The sequence below is a fragment of the Hippichthys cyanospilos genome, chromosome 16, assembly GCF_059441005.1.
Source record: "Hippichthys cyanospilos isolate Australia breed blue-spotted pipefish chromosome 16, RoL_Hcya_1.0, whole genome shotgun sequence".
NCBI classification, from domain to species: Eukaryota; Metazoa; Chordata; class Actinopteri; order Syngnathiformes; family Syngnathidae; genus Hippichthys; species Hippichthys cyanospilos.
This window is the reverse complement of record NC_142384.1, coordinates 17,713,851-17,728,511: the sequence shown is the minus strand read 5'-3', so window position 1 is coordinate 17,728,511 and position 14,661 is coordinate 17,713,851. Positions and strand designations below refer to the sequence as shown.

General features: G+C 43.4%; 1 protein-coding gene across 3 annotated transcripts in view; it reads left to right on the top strand.

Moving 5' to 3' along the window:
• Nucleotides 1-14,661, top strand: part of shisa6a (shisa family member 6a) — a 48,653-nt gene that overhangs the window by 19,041 nt on the left and 14,951 nt on the right. For 2 of the 3 annotated variants that reach the window (XM_088437131.1, XM_088437129.1), the window contains exons 3-7: nt 4,772-4,937; nt 6,393-7,077; nt 9,405-9,565; nt 11,956-12,045; nt 13,094-13,162. In XM_088437131.1, the coding sequence (XP_088293257.1) occupies nt 6,536-7,077; nt 9,405-9,565; nt 11,956-12,045; nt 13,094-13,162 (862 nt within the window). In that variant the 5' untranslated portion in view covers nt 4,772-4,937; nt 6,393-6,535. Of the gene's footprint in view, nt 1-2,634; nt 2,754-4,771; nt 4,938-6,392; nt 7,078-9,404; nt 9,566-11,955; nt 12,046-13,093; nt 13,163-14,661 lie in introns of those variants that run through there. The other variant, XM_088437130.1, reaches the window with a different exon arrangement.

Genomic DNA, 14,661 nt, shown 5'->3' with positions numbered 1-14,661 from the left:
ATTTCTTTCGTTATGTTAAAAACGGATACAGTTTTATGTATCCCTAAACTTTCCGTAGAGATAATAATCTTCTTTATTGTGGGCCGGCAATCGGGGGTCAGGAAAGGTTTTCTCCTTCCAAGGGCGGCCTTTGCAAGATATTATTGAGAAGCACTGTGTTTTAGCAAAAATAGCAAAAACTGATAACTGTATATACATCATTTAACGGACAGAAAAGCACATAAGATAAATCTTTGTTGTTGTTTTTTTTTTTTTCAGCTCTCTGGCCCGTGTGTCGTTTGCGTGCGCTTGTTATGTATTTACATTTTTACATTCCATTGCGTTCCATCTTGGAGGCAAGCCAATGATGCGTAATTCAATTTCAAAACAATAAAAAGAGAGCAGGACAATTGTTCCTCTGCAGGCTGCCAGCATAAAAGTCATATAAAAAAAAAAAAAAAAAAAATCAAGACGACTTTGCGCGATGACTGATTAGCTTGATGGTTGCAGCAAACTCCTGGTGTTTCCGCTCTTCTTATTCCCTCGCTCGCTCGCTCGCTCGCGGGCTCGCTCGCCCGCATTCCTTATTTGGAAGTGAGGCGTAAAAATCCCATTTTGGATTTGTGCCTCAGCTTCTTACATAGGACACTTGGATTTAAAGGCTCAATTATTCATCTTATAAATCTCCATTCTCTCATTATCTCATAAAATGGAAAATATGTTTTTTAGCATATGTATTTTAGAAGATGACGTTTTTTAGATGCGTGGTATTTTGACAATTATCAGCACTGATATTCTTTGTTTTGATGATTACAGTATCGATGCAGTATAAGATATTTCACCAAATTCTGTGTATTGCCGATTATCGGGTCTGATATTTGGTGTTTTGGTGATTATCCAATCGGTATTCAGTGTTTTGATGATTATCAGCACCGATTTTCATTATTTTAACAATTGTCGTTGCAATTGTCGTTATTTGATGTTTTGACAATTATCAGCGCAGATAGTCATCGTTTTGATATTTGATATTTTGACAGCGATCATCTCAGATTTTTGGTATTTTCTATGATTATGAGCGCTGATATTTGTTTTGATGATTAAAGGCGCAATATTCAATATTCTGATGATTTTGTGCAACAAATTTGGTGCGTTGACGATTATCGGCAGCCATATTTGGTATTATCGCATCGATATTTGGTGTTTTGACTTACTGGGCTCGTATTCAATACTTGGATGATTATCAGCGCCGGTATTTTGACAATTATCGCCAATATTCGGTATATTGACGATCATCAGCTCCGATTGCACGAGATTTGATATTTTGACAATTGTTGTTGCGGATATTCCATATCGCTATATCGGACGGTTATCGTCCCGCCACTCAGCCGCACACATTCCGAGGAAGAAGCAGCATGTTTTCCATTTTTGTTGGGGTTTTTTTTCGCTCCCGCGGCGAGATGCGCCACGCCGCCGATTATCGATCGGTAATCAGGGGCGGCGAGACCGGAATTCGTCAGATGCCGCCGACGCAAGGAACGAAAGGTGGAACAAGGCGTTACGAGGAGGGGAGAGCTGGCCGCGAGCGCTCGCCGTCCTCCCGCGGGCCAAACAACAAATAATGGCTAAACGCCTTTAATGAGGACAAACGGAGCGGCTCGCGTGATGTGACCTCGGGCCGGCACAGCTGCTAACACGCTAGCGCCTAATTGGTCGCCTTGAAAGGCGTCATTAGCCCGCCGTTGTTCCGCTTTTCCCCCCCAAATCAAACATTGTTCATCATGCTGAAAAAGAACAACAACAATAATGCAAACTCTGGAACAAAGTGTTTTCGCTCCCCCGCATGCTTTAAAGCCATTCAAAAGTATTGAAACGCTTTACAAGCACAACAGAAATGAAATGGGAGGCTGTCCTGTAACATCACTTGGAGGAAACAAAATAGCCAAAAAAAAATAAATAGTTCTGGGAAGTTGCTTCACGTTTCAATCAATTTGCTCTTAATTTGAAAAGATACATGCTGTCCCTGTCCTGGCTTTAAAAAAGCACGAAATTAGATTTGCAAGTGTACAGAAAATCTCACGTAGTCCCCGAAGCGCCTTTTATTTAGCGCCAGGTGTAATCGTTCAACTCTGCGGTATTAAAAGCCGCAATCGGCGACTGGTGGCCCGCCATGAAACTGTTTTTTTTTTTACTTCATTTGAACTCTGTCAACATTTTGACAGCTTTGAAAAAAAAAAAAGCCTTCATCCACAAACGCTTGCTAATTAAAACTTTAATCATCCCGCATGATTGTAAAAGTGTGTGTGTCGTAAAAGGCCTGCTGTCAACACTGACATACACACACGCACACACACACGCGCGCCGTTGTGCTGATGGCGGCTGGCGTCCCAGTAGGTTTTTTTGTCGGGTGGCCCGGTGCGCTTATGTGTGCGTCGTTTCATCAAAGCGGAATTTTAATTTCCCCCGGCCACACTTTGCATGCGTAACAATTGATTATTGCAGCCTTTTCTTCATTTGTGGCACGCTTTGGCCGTCTCCTCGTGGCCACGTTGGACAATCACCACCAAAACGTTTCTCTTTGCTCTTGTTTGGCGCTACGGCGGCTGTGACTTTGAAAGTGTGTGGCTTGAACTCCTTTAATCCCTGAAAGACATTTTATTTATTTTCCCCTCGTGCGGTATTAAGGATTGGTTGAGGAAGGTTGTGCCGTGTTGAACGTTTTGTCTCCAGCGCGGTGAAATTTCAGCTCCCTGGTGCCTACTTTAGGACACACTGAGGTACTGAAGTCATAGATTACTTTGGGTTCCTAGCAGCTATTTTAAGTACAAAAGTAAGCAATTTAGATGCTGAAGTCTTAAAGTAATGTATTACTCTGTACTTTAGCACATACTGTGTTACTAAAGTCATGGTTTACTTAGGTTAATAGTAGATGTTTTAAGTACAAAAGTAATCAATTACTTTAGATGCTGAAGTCTTAACAGTACTTTATTACATACTGTGTTACTAAAGTAATGGATTACTTAGGTTCATAGTAGATATTTTAAGTACAAAAGTAATCAATTACCATAGATGCCAAAGTCCTAAAGTAATGTATTAATCAGTACTTTAGTACATGTTGTGGTACTTTGATTACGCTAGGTGACGAGTAGCTTTTTTTAAGTAAAAAAAGTACTGTATTACTTTAGACGCTGAAGTCTTAAAGTAATGTATTGCTTTGTACTTTAATACATACTGTGGAACGTACGTCATAGATTACTTTAGCTTCCTAGTAGCTATTTAAAGTACAAAATTACTTTAAGTACAGGTCTTAAAGTAATTAGCTCGTACTTTTTTACATACTTTGGTATTACTATAGTACTGGATTACTTTAATTATTCAAGGAATTGATTTCTTCAGATACTAAAGCAACGGATTGAAAGACGCCATTCAACTTTCATGATGGTTTGTGACACGCTTCCCGTTGTCATCGTGTAGAATTTGCGCAAATGTATTAATGTATTCCATCCAGGAAAAAAAAAAAAACAAAACAAACAAAATGAGTCTGATCAAAATGTCAAAACGTTTTGCATGCACCGGGAGTCTTTGCTCATTTGCATAATGTTTGGCTAAATAATTCATGCGCGGGAAGCCGAGCTCGCCGACAGGTGAGGCAGACGGACATTAATTCCGCACATGCAATAAATAGCGCGCCCCCCCAAAAAAGAAAACACATAAGTAAAAGACAAAAAAAAAAAAAGCTTCTTTATTTAATCCACTTAGTCAAATATGACTTGAACTATGATGAAGAGAACGTCCATGTTTTTCAAGGCAAATTATCCTCGAAGAAAATCAAGTCTTCTTCTACTTAACATTCAATGCCAAGGACGGATTTTCATGTTTTTTAAATCCTATACTTTGGTACATTAGGGACATTAAATTCCAGATACTTATCCGGGATTGAATGTCCGGACTCTTAAAAAACGTGAAAATACATCGCTGGCATTGAATGAGTATATAATAATCACAAATTTTTTTTACAGTACTTCTCAATCTTTTTTCGGTGCTTCATCTGTACGTAGTGGTATCTTTTAGGTGTATTTTCTGTGGATAGGTGGTATTGTGGAATATCTGGAAAATTGCATCTCAATTTTGTTCCAGTTCATTTGCTCTTAATTTGAAAAGCAATATAATTTTTTTTTGCTGGTACTTGTAGATACTCCGTTAATATTTCACGTTATCCCCTGAAGTACCTTCACGAAACCCCATTTCTAGCCCATCTGTTGCAAAATTACCGTAATTCCCCAAATATAAGCCAGGCTTTTTTTTCTTGCCACCAGAAGGTGGCAATCTCACAGTTTAAAAAAAAAAAAAAAGAAAGTAGAAGACACGAACTACTTACGAATGCCTCGTTACGAAAAAACACATCTTGTTACGATTCTTGTAATCTAGTTGCGAACGAAAGACAGAATGGGAAATGACAGAATATGAATAAGGAAATTGTTGGTATAATAATGAGATGCGAGACACCAGCGCTCGCTCCAACAAGATTGTAACGTAATACATCACAACCTGCGATGTCTCCCCTTCTGATGTGTACAAGGCACGCCGCTATTATCCACTAGTAAAATGCAAGCGGGTGTGTTGTGTTGGTGCTGTATTCTAAAAATCTGCGTGTGGCTGTGCGTGTGTGTCAGTTCGGAGCGACAGGCACACCGCTTGTATCCGCTAGTAGATGCGAGCAGGTGTGTTACTGTTGTGTTGGTGCCGTATTGTAAAAATCTGAGTTTGTGTGTGTGTGTGTGTGTGTGTGTGTCAGGGAGGGGCCACGGGCACGCGGCCAAGGGAGGAGAGAGGGAAGAGGCAGCACCTGAACGATGACGTGGGAGAGCGAGAAAAAGAGAGAGAGGGAATGAGGGAGGGGTCCGCGCTCTCCCCGGCTCCTCATTCAGTTTGATCACAGCAGAGCAGTCAAGCTGCCGCCGGTAAGTTCTTCTTCATCTTCTTCTTCATCTTCTTCTTCGGGGCTTCGTTTAAGTGACCGCCTTTTCTTACCGCCAACTTGCTTGCGCCAGAGACAATTTGGCGCATCAGTAGAGCCGCTGGCGTACTATCGGCATCGTATTTTATGCACTACCACAACATCTTATGAGTGAGATGGGGGTTTTTTTTTGTTTTTTTTTTCCTACTACCGCCTCCCACGACGACGACCACTACTACTGTACTGAATGGCATTTCTGCGCCATTGGTAGATTGACTTGAATGCACTAGTAGAAGTACATGGCGGTTTACTATTAGCGGCGTCCAACATGACTGTGCAGAAGCCCTGTGACATTTTCTCCGACACTATAGAATAACATGTCCCAACACGGATAAAACATTTGCCTTTTTGCTTACACTTCCGTTTTATCGTTTCTGCAGGATACTAGAACAACGAGAGCTCATTAGTACGAGCGACATTTTGACCACTACCGTATGATGCTCTAGTATAGATACTAGTTCTAGGGAGAACTAGTCAAACGGGCGTCCAACTTTTTTGGGGGGAAAAAAAATACTGCCATAAGGCAGTTTTTGTTTTTTTTACTTTAATAAATACACAAAAAATCAATTACACGGTATAGATAACGTAGGTATTGTAACAAAACTGCTACATCCAGAAGTGAGGTCGTATATTATTTCAAATTATCAACTCAATTCGATCCCAAAGACGTGTTTTTACATTTTTCTCTGGTTTGTTTGTTCTCTTTGTTTTTAAAGAGTGCAGTCATTCAATTCAGGGTTTTTCTGTTCCCAATTATTTTGCTAATGGAGGCTTTAAAAATGGCTTGTAGTAAGTAAGTCATACTTAGGTATTGATTGCTTAATTGAGGTTTAGGATTTACAATAGGTACTTAAGTACAGAAGTAATAGATTGACTAAAGTAATGATTTAATTTAGATTAGCACCAGCCATATTTAGACACGCTTTTAGCCAAAATACAAAATAAGTGTTAAAATGATAAACTGCGTTTTAATTGGCGGGCGACAAATGGCCCCCGGGGCCATAGTTTGGACACCTCTGCAGTGGAATGACTGTCTTAGGGGATGTTTTTCCCATGATTCTTTGACACTGCACTACGGTAGAATAAAAGTCTTAAATAATAAAAGCCCTCTCGAGGGGCACCACCACAAGACACGGGCACCGATGAAGAGCGAATTTCAACTTCTGGGCCGGAGCGGGTTACGACTTCTCCCCTCATTGGTCGATAGTCGTGCCGAGAGCCAGTCGCGTGTAGTAGATTAGACCGGCAAGGAGGAAAGAAAGCTTCCAGATCCTCTTAACTTTTGCGATATTTTTTTCAGAGACGCACTCTGCGCTTGTAAAAAAAAATAAAAAATTAGACCGGCGTTTAATGTCGAAGTGGCAATCGATCTTCCAAATGTGTGCGCTCCGTCGCGAAGGTCCCGCCTCAGAGCCAAGGAGCCCGAGCCCTAGGATGCGGCGGCGCACGCGCGGAGGTCCCGTCGGGGCGCCCGCGCCGGGACCCGCGAGGATCCCCCTGGAGTGAGTCCCCGCCGGCGGAGGTTGCGGGGGCGGGGCCGCCATGAAGCCCCTCCTTCCGTCGTTCCTGCCGCTCCTGCTCCTGCTGGGGCCGGGCGCGGCCGACAAGCGTCCCCCGAAAGGCGGCGCGGGCCCCCCGCGGGCCGGGACCTCCGGCGAGCCCGGCTGGGGCGGCGGGAGCACGGCGGCGCCGGCGGCGGGCGCGCAGCTGCGGGCGCCCGCCCTCCAGCACGACACCTGCCTGGGCTACTACGACGTGAGCGGGCAGTTCGACAAAGAGTTCGGCTGCAACAACACGGACCACCGCTTCTGCTGCGGCAGCTGCTTCCTGCGCTTCTGCTGCGCCGACCGCGGCAAGCGGCTGGAGCAGAGCGTGTGCACCAACTACAACACGCCCGACTGGATCAAGACGCAGCCGCCCTCGCCGGCGCCCACCGGCGACGCCTACGACCCCGAGCTGGACCGCACCAACACCACCGTCTACATCAGCTGCGGCGTGGTGGCCCTGGTGGTGGCCGTGGGCATCTCGGCCAAGGTGGCCTACGACAAGGCCACCAAGACCCCCCAGGAGATGAACGTGCACAGGTGGGCCGACCGGAATCGGGCGTGTTACTGTTGTGTTCTTGCAGCATTCTAACGCTCCAAGCGCGTGGTATCCGTGGTGTTGTTTGAAATTGGCGCTGCAATCAAAAAAAAATTGAAAAAACTTCCAGCTGTATCTTATAGTACAATGCAGCCCATACTTGAAAAAAAATCATTTCCTGTTCAATTTTGTTGGTGCGGCTAACAGTCTAAAAAAATGTGCTCTTTTATCATTTATTGCAATGTATTTAAATGTCCTCCCCAGAGGACTCCCAACAACTTTCTCTCAATGTCGTGAGCAAGAAAACAACTCGCTCGTATTTCCTTTTGTTGTTGGGAAGGAAAAGGGCTAAGTAGCGTTTTGTTATTTAAAAAAAAAAAAACATGGCAGTCATTGCTGACTCAAGACTAAGTTGAGCAGCAAATGTCGACATCTGATATTCCTCGCATGATGCGTCCCTGTTAAATGACTCGATAAATCAATTTCATCCGAGTCACTGTTGTGACTAAACTTCAAAGGCACACACACACACATACGCATGGGTTTTGTACCATAAGGGGACATCTTATTGAATTCATGTGTTTCCTAGCCCCTAACGCTAACCTAGCCCCTAACGCTATACTCACAAAGCAAGTCTTGACCCTTGAAAAGAGCTCTGAACTTTTGGGGTCCGCCAAAATGATCCCCACAAGGACAGTAAAACCCGGAATTTGGTCCCCACCATGCCGCAAAAACCAAGGGCGCACACACAAAAATCACCTTAAGCCGCAAACGAAAAAAATAGTGGCATAAGGGTCAGTATTTTTTTTTTAGTTTATTATACATGGTAAAAATCAATACAGCAAGCAATTACACAGTCACAAGTACTAAAGTAATTATTTGGGTACAGTATTGTTTGATTGAAGTTTATTTCAGTACTGAAGTACAGAAGTAATAGATGACTTTCGGCAAAAAGAAACTGCTCAGTTTCTAAAGTCATTCATTCATTGATTGATCAGTACAAGCCATTTTTAGACCCCCAAAAAGTAGCTGGATGCCTGGGAAAAAAAAAAAAACGTTAAATATGACTTTGCGATTGCAGCTGCCGATCAGCAAATGGCCCCCAGGCCATAGTTTGGACACCTCTGCCTTAAGGTGTATTGTGTCCGAAATGCTCTTTGGAATTTCAATTTCAGCGACTTTTTGAATTTGAAGGCAATTCTGCAGAAAGTTGAGGTGGCGAAGGCGTCCCGTTTCTCCAATTGTTGTTCGGCCTTTCAGTGAGCAGAATGTTGAGGCGCTGGCAGACCTTTTGCTTTGCGTGACCTTCAACGCATGACTAAACCGCTGAATTCTCTCCTTATTGATCAGCTTTTTGTATCCAGCAGGGAGGGAGGGAGGGAGCGAGCGAGCGAGATGCATTGCCTGTCTGAGTGCACGCTGTGTGCGCGCGCGTGCGCACGTGCACCTTCTCATGTTGCACTCGCGTCACGGGCCAGACAGGCCCAATTTGGCCAAAATAGAAACCGGAGAAGAACAAGATGTGATTGGACACTCCATTAGGTACACCAATTATTGACATCCAATACAAAAAGAAAATGGCTGTGTTAGTACAGTCATATGTTTGCTTGGCTGAAGAACAGTTAAGTATACAGAAGAAAACAAAACACGTTTTCATTTCATCTAAGCGATGACCAAACGACGGGCCACCATTTAAGAAACAAGAAACTGGAAGGAAGACAACTAGGTTTTTTCTCGCGAGGAGAGCGGACGAGGAATTGACCTTTTCAGATCTCCTTCCCGTCTGGTTATTCATTTGAGTTGGCCCTAGGTACATAAGCTGCTTGAGACGCGACGGTCTTCCTCCTGGCTTGACATTGCGCCCAAGTGGAACGCGGCGAATCGGGGCGCCCGCGTTGGCCATGGCGGCGGAGCTCAAGCGTTCTCCTCCAGGAAGAAAAACGCTATTAATACTCACACAGGCTCCCAAAGTCACACGCTGGCGGAAAAGTGGAGTACGCGCTGGCTTTAGGTCCTCATTGACACACTTTCACAAAACACGCCGGTAATGACTTACGCTTCATCAACTTCCACGACACTTGACCTACGGCGCAGTGTTGTCATTCACTCCTTCATTACCGTTGACACCTTAATGTTGCGGGCCTCTTCAAAATGTATTTTTGGCACCTACCGCAGGCCGCAAAAACTTGGATGACGGGCCACAAAGGGCCCCCGGGTCATAGTTTGGACACCGTAGCTGTATTATTTTCAGGAAATGAATCCTAATCTAAGATCAACCGAAGCGAAAATGTCATTTTTCCAGCATCAGTTGATTTTGTTTTGATTGCAGAGCGCTGGCGGACATCTTGAGGCAACAGGGCCCCGTTCCCATTTCCCAATACGAGCAGGACAACATGGACGCCATGATGGACGGCTCGCCCAAAGACGACACGCCCGTCCGGTCCGCCAAGAACAACTACACGCCTGTTCACGCCAAGTCCTCCAACCACGGTAACTTGACCCTTTCTGTACAATTGAGTACTTAAGTCTGTAAGTACCAAAGTAATCAATCAGTTTGATACCTACTTTATGAAAGCAACACCTTAACTTTATACATTAAAGTACACTTTAGTACAGAAAGTAATTGAATACTTTTGTACCAAAGTAATCGATTGCTTTTTTTAAACAGCATCGTGGGTCATGTCAATGTCTTTTTATTTTTTAGCATATGCTGCGGGCCTGAAAAATGTGGATGGCGGGCCGCAAATGGCGTTTTTAAAAAAGTCATGCTAATGTCCGCTAATGCTGCTAGCATCTTGTACTGCTTACTGCTGCTAGCGGCGCTAGCTGTTAACGTCGAAGCCACTGCTAATCATCGGCGCCGCCATATAATACAATTGTAGTGTAATGAAGTTTTTTTTTTAAGCATCCTTAATTAGCATTATTAGCAAATGAAATGTATTTCCGGACAACGCAGTGTTGTCGATGCCAGAGATGGGTGAAGTTGGCTGCGACTTTGTTAATATTTTGTCCGTAGTAAATTACTATGTGAAATTATTGTAATCATGTACAATAATAACACACATTTTTCTACTTGGTTAGCGATCCATTGGCATCGCTTGTTGGTCATGTGACATCCATTAGCTTATTGGTTGGTTGTGACCTAGGCCTTCAGCAGCAAGTGAAAAAAAAAATGTATTTTATAGTAATATTTCTACGTGAAAAAATCATTTAGTTATCAATTTAACACATTGGATCCCAAAGACGTCATTTGACATTTTTAACAATCCACACATTCGATCCCAGGTACGGATTTACTGTATATATTTTTTCAAATAGTTTTAAGCTAAAGGAGGACTTTTTGGAGAACGCGACAAACTAAAAGGGACCGGGAACGGTGCCCGGCGCGAATCCTCTAACCGGACTGTTAACGGTCTTCTTTTTCTTTCCGCCCAAAAGTACTTTTTCCGTCGACGCTCCGGGGATCAGCTCTCACGCTAAGTGCCCCACTAGCGCGTCCCAGATTCGTGGGTGACACGTCCCCGGAACGTGACACCCGGATAGCCACGTGCCAGCTAAAAGGCTAACGCGCTAACGTCATCGCTCCATGACTTGGCTTTTCCAAGCGATAACGACGCTTGGGTGACTCACCAAACAAAGTCATCATTTCGCACACTGCTGTTGTTTATTTATTTAGCAGTGGACAAAATGTTACCATTTTGACAACAAAAATAAGCAACTAAGTCACTCGGCTTGTCTGTTTTGTGATCGGCTTATTGTATTGTAGTCTGTTTAAGGTCCTGTGCATTTATCTGCTGTTTTTTTTTGTTTTTTTACTAGCCACTAGGGGGCAATCTCCCAGTAAACAGACATAAGAAGATGCTATAGAAGTACAGTAGTACCTCTATTTACTTACTCGTCACCAGCAATTTTGCCTTTATATCCTGAATTATAACTAGAAGAGGCGTTTTTTGTTTGTTTTTTTTTGCAATTAGAGGAACCTTTTACTTGTAAATAGCTTTTATGTCTCATTATTACATACCAGCAATTTCACCTTTCTATTCCTGCATTTTCTTTCATAACTAGTGACAATATTTTTCAGGAGCTATTTTACTCGCCCCCAGGGGGGCACGCTCCTCTTGCAAACGCAACCAGACATGTTACCGTTGTGTTGGTCCAGTATTCCAACAATACGAGCGTGTTGAAAATATTTCTCAATGTGCGTTGAAGCTATGACGATGCTAAAACAAATCCATTTGAAAAAAACGAATGAATAAAAACTAACCTTTACAGAGCTCTCTTGGAGTGGGCCACGCCTTATGAGGAAATTTCCCATAATCGGTGGTGACAAACCATACGGGTGGGTCTCTTTGTACCGGTGGTTTGCACGAGAAAGAAGCGCCGGTCCCAAATGGAGCCGTTCCAAGCCACCAAGGAATGTCAAAGATTTTAATAGCGCACCTGAGAATTCTTTGTAAATTGGCGTAATATGTCTCCTTGAAGCTTTCTGGCCTCGCTGATCTTTTGCGGAAGACCGCTGAATATCAATTGATTGTTTGAAGGAAAAGCCTGGGCTCATTTGCATAAAACCTTCTCGCGCGGCCGTCACGCTCGCGTACGCGCGCGTGTGTGCGGTATTGATTAGCGCCGACTTGGTCCAAGTCAAGTGTGCTTTTTGGGGGTGTAATTGGTGCGCGCCCCCACACAGCATGCCTTTGATTGTCTGGACATTCAATGCGGAAGGCGTCCAAAGGGACTCGCTGCCTTCATTCAAAAGAGGGAGAGAAAAGAAGGCTCCTCCGCACCGGGATGGCCGCCGTTTTGCAGGTGTACCTAATGAAGCGATGGCATCGTCGTGTTTCCGTGGTTACCAGCTCCTATATGCTTGTGTGTTCCGGCAGGGCATTATGGGATGGAGCCCGTTCACAGCGGAGGCTCCGACATGCTCGTCTCGTCGGGCTTCGTCACGCTCGGACGAGGGCACCTCAAAGGTACCAAAGTACCATTTTGGTTTTTGTTTTTTTTCAATCATTATTTCTGGGCGAGTTGCAAAATATTGACGCCGTCTTCCGTCCGCACCAAAAAAAAAAACGGTTGGCAAAGTAGCATCGCCCGTCTGTTTGGGACACGGGTGTCAAACTCATTTTAGCCGCATGGAGGAAAATCTATCCCCAAATGGGCCGGACCAATAAAATCACAGTATGTATTTATATAACTTCAGATAGTATTAAAATAGTACAAGCATCACTGTTAACCATAAAACATAAACATTACTATTAATGATTTAACGTTTCAAGTTTTTCATATATTGAAAAAACTTCAGCCCATTTTTATACATTTATACAATTTAAAATCATCTCGTGGGCCGGATTAAAACCGTTTGCGGCCCTGACTCGGCCCGCGAGCCGTATGCTTGACACCCCCGTGAGAATGAAATCACAATTCTCACTTTGAATTTGGAATCCTGCGAATAAACTCTGAATTTTCACTGAAAAGTCAAAATTCGGACTTTAAACTTTGCGTTCTTTATGTGAGGATTCGAAGGACCGAACTCTCACTTTAGTCAGAGAGACTAAAGTCCCGATTCTGCGACTAGAGACGTCATTCTCTCTTTGAATTGATAATTCTGAGTCGTCAGAATGACTTTTAACGTGTGAATTCTCACTTTCGAGTGTGGGCCCGAGATGTTTTTTTTTTGGTGCGTGTGGTTATGATTGACGCGTCCAACCATTTTCACGTCCATCGGAAGAACAGGTGTCAGGGGCCTCGTTGTAATTGTTGAGCATTTTAGTCGGAAGCCTATGTCATTTTGATGGTCCGTTAGCTTTTTGATGGTACAGCATTCTCCATTTGATGTCTGTGAGCGAAGCCCGAAGACAAAAAGTGGCTGGAAGTGGCATCTTGAGTGTGACAAAGTGACACTTCCTCAGCGTGAAGGCATCACGGCGGGCGCCATTGTTCTCCCGCCTGATTCATCAGCTCCTCGGCCACACTTCTTCGGCCTCTTCATCTTTTTTTTTTTTTCTCCTGTCGTTACAGCGCAGCACTCCATCGACGAGTCGGCGCAGATGTCCTGGCAGAACGAGTTGGACCTTCCCGTTTCTTACGGTACGTCCAACAATTGTTCCCTCAAATGTTCCCCCACTGTGGCCAGGAAATTGGAAACGCTGCTTAGCTTGATGCTAACAAACAATGTAGAACACTACTGACAGGCTAGTGTAACTAGCATCGCGGTTCCGGTGGACCGTATTGTCATTTTTTTAAATGTTCTTCCACTGAGGTCGGGATTTGGAAATTCCAATCGGCTTAAATACTAACAATGTAAAACACTATTGAGCTTAATGCTAACAAACAATTGACGGGCTAGTCAAGCTAGCATAGGATTGTTTTGTACTTCTTGGTGACTTTTTGCTTACTTTTCTCCATCCCGTTCATTATCCTGATCTAAATAGCTTGATTGGAAAATATTTTTGAAAAGAACGCGCAAAAAAGTGACCTTATAGCCCCAAACATGTTCCACTTAATAAACAATAAGTTATTGTCCGTCAATAAGCGGCGCTGCGCCATTACTTTGACTCAACTAACAAATGAAATTAGCATTTGGAAAGGCCACTCATGCACACACACACACACACACACAAATATATATGAAAATGTCAAAGCAGCTGCATAGTGAGAGTAAATCTTGTGACATTTTAAAACAATTAAATCACATTTAATAAATCAAGTTGATGTTTGGAGTAACTGCAAATATATTGACTGTTTGGGCTCTCCCTCTGCTTCCGCTTTTGTTCATGTGCACTTGCTTAACGTTGAGACGTAAAGGCAAAGAATTACGCCTCGTCCAAATATGGTCATTTTCCGTGCGCTTCCCGCTGAAGGTCTTTTTCAGCAGAATGTTCCTTGAGGGGATTGCTACCCAACACCCACAACCTCAAACTCTTTCTTTTTTTTTTTTCCCTTCTTCCCTGTCCACTCGCGCCGACCTTGGTATTGTTTTCTCGTCTCGCTGGACTCCAACGTGTCTTGTGTGGGTTTGCGTCCATGTGACATCATCAACGTATTCCAGCAAGTTGATGATTGTGCGTATGTTTTTATATTTTCGGTGTGCTCTAACCCAGAGGTCCCCAAGCGCCGGTCCACCGCATGGAAAAAATGATGTTTCGGAACTGATTTAGCTGATTCATATGTGCTTTGTTTGGCTTGATCTTTGTTTTTTGGCGCCCAGTGTTGTTTTAATAATGTTGTCATTTTTGATAATATGCCCCAAATGAGTTTTGTCTGTTGGTCCAAAACTTGTGACTGTGGATAACTAGCTAACGTTAGCATGTTATAAATTCCTTTCCTTTGTGCCAGAATTCTGAGTATGACGTCTAAATCAGTGGTGTCAAACCTTTGGGCCGCGGGCCGCTTTTGGCCCGCAAGTGGATTTAATCCGGCCCGCAAGATGATTTTGTAAAGTATAAAAATGAGCTGATTTTTTTTCAATAAATACAAATCTTGAAATGAGTCATATTTTATGATTAATTATGATGGTGGACAGTGTTAAAAAATAATCAATTTGAAGTTGTTTTAAAGTTGTATAAATATACAAGCATGATTTTATT